The 5,842-nt window shown below is 49.7% G+C and overlaps 1 protein-coding gene across 1 annotated transcript in view; it reads right to left on the bottom strand.

The window, feature by feature from the left end:
• PCBP3 (poly(rC) binding protein 3) overlaps positions 1–5,842 on the bottom strand; it is a 32,093-nt gene that overhangs the window by 10,231 nt on the left and 16,020 nt on the right. The window contains exons 8-9 of the mRNA XM_009070022.1: positions 3,653–3,727; positions 1,102–1,143 (exon numbers count right to left, since the gene is read on the bottom strand). Coding sequence (XP_009068270.1) covers positions 1,102–1,143; positions 3,653–3,727 — 117 coding nt within the window. The remainder of the gene's footprint in view (positions 1–1,101; positions 1,144–3,652; positions 3,728–5,842) is intronic.

Below are 5,842 nucleotides of genomic sequence, written 5' to 3'. Positions count from 1 at the left end.
CCGAGCTGCATCACACCCTTCCCAAGGGTGGGATGGCTGGAGAAGGCTTTCCACCCACCACCATACACTCAGCCTCACTGCAGACCCCTGACTCACAGCAAGAAGGACACTCTGCCATGGGACTCTCCAGGTATTTTATCCCCTCGGAAACCCATCTATAAAATCCCAGCTTTTTCCAAGAGCCGTGATAACTTCAGAAGCTGAGCAGCTGCTTGCTCCCAGCAAGGAGCTGCTGGCATCACAGTGCTTCACTGCTTTCCATAGAGAAATCCTTTACAACAGACTGATTTTGTACTTCTATTGGCAATTTTAGGCGCAGACATTCCGGCTGATGGTCCCTACACATCCCCCCACAAATGTGCTGTGGCTCCCTGACCCAACACATGTACAGGAGCCCGGGGGTCTGAGCATCAGCAAACCCCAAGGCAGAGGAGTGTCTGTCTCTGCACCCAGGAGCTCGAGGTGGAGTGGGGACTGTCCCCATGATGCCTCCCTCCAGGGGTGACAGCCACCTGAACCCAGGGTGACCACACTGGTCTGGGGTCCTGCTCCTGCAGGGAGGCACAGGGCCCTCAGCAAGGTGATATCCAGCAGCATGCACCCTTTCCATCTCTCTGGGAGATGCAGAGGAGATTTTGTGCAACTTCTGAGTCATTCAGATGAGGACCCCCTCAAAAAACACATGTCCATCTGCCCTGGCTTCAAGAATGAAACCCCTGGAGCTCTGGAGCTTCTCCCCACCCCACCAAGGCACTCAATACTCAAATGCACCCTTGGCTTACCAACATTTTAAGGACGAGGGGAAAACAGACGGAAAAGTATTCCTTTTTCCTTTTTTTCTTTGCTTGTTTTGATCATTTTGAGGCACAAAATGCATAGAGTATGGTTACTCTCAGAGCGAAGGGATAGCACTGAACAGTGCAAACAATTTAGCATCAGGCCAAGTCCTCAGAAGTAATAAAGTTTAGTACAGATACTACACACAGCCAGTTACTTTGAAAATATGCTATTAATATTATTGGCTAATATTAATATTATGTGAATTAACAGTAGCATGCAGGTGACAGAAAAGGGTATAAGAAAAAGTAGTGTAAAACTCACATCCGGGTGTGGAATAGCATATTGTCCCTGAATTGTATAGGCCTGTAAAGGAAAAAAACAGATGTTAGTAGGGCTCATAGGACACAGGGAGAGAACTCCATCCCTATGCCAGGACCTCCTCCTGTGCCACATTAAATTCCCCAGAGCAGCAACTCCTTGGGGCAGGATGGAGGTGTACACCTCCGATCCAACCTGGAGCATGCTGAGCTACCTGACTTCAAGGGCTTGGGCTCAGTTTGGCTTTTCCAAAAGGAAAGAAACAGCTCTTTAAATGTGCCAGTATTGTGCACATATAGAGCAGGAATATCAGGTTTGTGACTGGGCTTTGCTATACAAAAAATAAGGCTCAAACCATGGCAGGGAGTTGGAACTGGATGATCTTTAAGGTCCTTTCCAACCTAAGCCATTCTGTGATGCCGTGATAACCACAATTATCTGTGTAGCAGGTGCACGGTGACATTGCCGCTGCCCTTCACACCTAGGGGTGACCCTAGAAAGCAAGACAGTGCCATGAGTCTCTCTGTGTTTTCAGGTGCACAACTCCCAGTGGATGCTTTACATCCACCCACTAGATTCCAGTGCTCTGCGGGGGCATTGGAAGGGCATTGAGGTGAGGGCTCATGGCCAGGCTGCCTGCACGGCAATGCCTTTCACCAGCTACAACTCACAAATCCATGCAGATATCTGCCAGGCAAATAGTTTTGTGTGGTTTTTTCCCCATCCTTTGCAGCAATCTTTTCTCTTTTCGCTTTGGTAAATAACCCAAAGATAAACACTGCATGTGGGCGAAGAGCCAGACACTAGAGAGCCCAATATTTAGGACTTAACCAGCTAGCAAAACGTATCTCACTGGTTGACACATTATTCAGATGATTCTGAAAGAAATGGCAAGAGATGGAGAACACTTTGAAAAGGGAGAGTAAAGATAGGCATGAAAAAGGCAAAAAAAATAACCACCTTGGAAGCTCCTGCAAATTTACCACATCGTTTGCAAACAGCAAAGTGCTTTGTGTGAGGAAAATCCCCAAAATCATGGAGGAGGAAAAGGGAAATGACTGTCCCAGTGTCTGCCAGCATCCTGGCAAGAGGGGGACATGGCAGAGCTCTGAAGAGCTGCCTGTCCTGGTGGCTCAATTGGTCATTGGGTTTTGATTAGAAAAATTGAGTTGGAGAAGGTAATTAAGGGCAGGAAGGTGTCTTGGATAGACTCGGACATTGCCCACGGACAACGGGGCTGGTCCCTTTGGCAGCTGCCATTGGCCACTGTGTCACTCAGTCTGCTGAGCTCTTGAAGGCCCATCCCACCCCAAACACCTGACACTACGGTCACTGGCTATCTTACACCCACTCACCCCGTGCCACCCCTCAGGCAGAGCCAAAGTAGTCCCAGCCTTGGGAAGAGTTCTCATTTCAGAGACAGTTGCCTCTTCCCGTGACATCACTTCTGTCCAAGACACCAACCGTTCACCAACAGGAGAAATGCTGCATCCATCTTACTCTCTCTTTTGAGAAGATCAGTTCACCAAGCAGCTGGACTCAAAGCTCTTTTCCAGGATGGCTGCTCAGACTGCATGACACACTCCTGATCCTGGCAATGACTAATTCAGCCTGAAACAGCCTGTTTCAGGCTTCCCAGTGATCTGGGCTTTGATCTCATCCTTAGTTTGTCCTATTTACCATGGTTGGAGAGAAACGAAATAACTCACGTGGAGCTGCTCTAGGTGGCATTAGCTATATATTGTGGTGCTGGCTCTACCTGGCTGCTGGAGCTCCTGCTAGATACGTTGCACCACAGCATGGTGGCATCCACAGGCATGTCCTTGGTCACTAGGTGAGATGAGGAGATGCAAAAAGCAATGGGGCAAGTTCCCTCTTTGGAAAGAGTAATTTGCTCAACTGTTCATGTTTCTGGTGATTTGCAATTGCAGCGTAACCTCACTAGAAATACCACATTGTGGCTGCAATGCCACGCCGAGGGCAATGCAATGCAGGCTCTCCCGTGGGGGGAACCAGCACCCCAAATTGGCCGAGCATCAGGAACAAGGATATGAGTCCTCCATGAAGCCTGCCTAGAGCAAAGGCTCAGCACAGCCCTGGAGCTACTGGGACAAAGCCTTCCTATCTCAGATCAATTACAGCTACACAAAGTTATTTTTAATTGGGCGGAAGATGCCAGAAAACAGTCACAGCCTCTTGTTCAATGACACTTTCCTAATTTTCTCTATCTTAATCACTGAAAAATATTGAATTTGGGTCTAATGAAGCAAATTCTAGCCTTTTTTGGGTGTGTGAGGACCTAGCAGAGTGCTAGTAGGTCACCCTGTCTGCCCAGGCTGACCCTTTCCTTATCCTCATCCTCCAGCATTCATCGCAGGAACTAAGCCATCAGTTCTACCAAGAGCTTTCAGTCCAGCTGTCGTGGCACACAATGGATGGGATGACACCATGCAAGTCAGAAGGCAAGAAACCTGAGTGCACTAACGGGCAGCGGCTGGTGCTGCAGTAAAAGGCTGAGGTTGGCAGTGGAGGCTGCAAGCGGGTCGGCTCTTACCTGACCACCTGCAAAAATGACAGGGGTGGAGGCGGGCTTTGGGCGGTAGGGAATGGTGGCACCTTTTGGTGGGGACTAGGAAAAGGGATAAGGAGAGGGAGAGAGAACATTAGAACAGCTTTCCTGAAACGGCGGCAAAAAGAGCGTTAGAAAGCACCTAACGGAGCACGGCCCCCGGGGCCGCTGCCAGCAACACCCGCACCAGGCAACACCGCGTTTCTGGACAGGAGGACACGGGGAAAGCAGTGTTTCATGGACAACAAGGACAACCTGGGGTACAGGAGATCTCCTGCTAAGGTACGGGCCCCTAAATTGCTTCCTGGTCCTCCTCTGCCTCACTTGCCTTTGTTCTGCTCTGCACAAATCATGTCACCTGGTCAAGATTCCTGGAATCCTCCTCAAAACACCCCGAGGAGAACCTCAAGCAGCAAGATGGGGACGTACAGCCTATTTGAGTGACCTGGCACAATCTCAAGCTCTTGCATCACCCTCATTGTTCCTGCTGGAACAATGTCACCTTCAGCACTTGGTTTGGTCCATCGCCATCCAAGCTAGGATGTGGATGGCCATGCAGCACTGTCACGGTGGTCAAGTGGGAGGTGCCCTTGTCATGTCAGGGAGTTGGAACTAGATGATCTTTAAGGTCCCTTCCAACCCAAAGCATTCCATGATTCTATGACCTTGCTCCTCATTGCTGTAGCCAGTCTCCTCCCTCAGTAGGCCCAAGCAGAGCTGTAATGAGACACTCCACGGCATCTTCTCCAGTGAGAAGATCAGGGGATCTTCTCACCCAAGTTCTCTCTGTTGGTTTTCTCTTGAACATAACTAACAGGCCATACAAAATATGGAGGCTTTTAGAGATCAAGAGAGATTTTAGTTCTTCTCCTGCTTCTACCCAAAATGAAATGACCCAGTGACTGCTATATAAGGTCAGGCAATATAAATTACTCTATCTCATGGAAAATTTTTCTTTTTTTTCTGTGCATTCTTCTAGATGTCTACTTGTAGTCAAGCAACATATCTAAATCCTCTTGCTAAGCATCAGTCTGCAGGGAAGCTGTAAGATCAAAACACATCTCTAGCATCCCATGCCTCCTTGTTCTTAATATGGACTTACAAATCTTGAAGGGGTAAGCCAGGATTATCTATTTAAGACTGAAAGGTGATAGGGAGCATGTCTATGAACTGTTAAGGTCTGCAGACTTCCCAGATGTCAGACTGCAAGAAGACTCATGGGTTTTCTCCTTTCCTTGGCTGAGTTGTACAGAGGAACAACACCTCTTGCTTTAAGAGAAAAGCAGGCAAAAGAGACTTTATAACACACCTGCAAGCATCACCTCAGGCTCATCTCTGCCCCAGTCCATGACCTGCAGTCACTGTGGGCCTAAAATTTCTCCGGCAGAGGTGTACCTGCCTGAGCATCCCTGACAGCAGTGATGGGTAACATGGCTCCTGGAAATTCCTCCTGAGCTGTGCTGCTGCCAAGATGAAGGTGCTTTATTTTGGCTTTTCTTCACCTCCACCAAGCCTTGCCACCCCCATCTGAAACTTTTCCAGTGGGAAACATGCTCCTCCCTTCTGTTAAAGGGCTGTGCAGCCAGTCAGAGGGGCCTGACATTGGTCCTGGCTTTGTCTGTCTCTGGGAGGCACCAGGAGTGGTGTTACTATCCTGTGTCCTGAGGGCTTTCCTCCTGGCACTGCTCCCATCTGAGCTGGCAGGTGTGGACATCAGGCATGTGGCTGTGGTAATCTCCAGCAATAAGCCATTGGTACAGCAGCACCTCTTCATGGCAGAGATCTTCAAGCTTCGCTTGTCAGTATTTATCCCAGAAAACAGCACCTTGGACATACATTCATGCACCCTACAGTCCCTGCTCTCCATCAGCCTTCCTCACCACTGTGCCTCCAGGTCAGCTTTGCGCTCCCAGTTGCAGCTCCCCCAGTGCAGGGGATGCACTGGCCTCCTCCTCCTCCCAGTTGTGGTCCTCGTGGCACACCGTGACCCCTGTGCAGAGGAGACCATGTAGGAACTTGGAGGAGTACCCATCTCCTTCCCATGGCACCCTGGGTGCTGCTAAGATACCAGGCTAGGCTGTCCCAGCCTGCCTGCCACCCCTCTCTCCTGACGCCACCTTCTACTCTGACACAAACCATCTCCTTCGGGGCGCCCGACCAGGCAGGTTTCCAGTG

This window comes from Acanthisitta chloris, unplaced genomic scaffold, assembly GCF_000695815.1.
Source record: "Acanthisitta chloris isolate BGI_N310 unplaced genomic scaffold, ASM69581v1 scaffold6622, whole genome shotgun sequence".
Taxonomy (NCBI): Eukaryota; Metazoa; Chordata; class Aves; order Passeriformes; family Acanthisittidae; genus Acanthisitta; species Acanthisitta chloris.
This window is presented reverse-complemented; position numbering and strand designations above follow the sequence as displayed.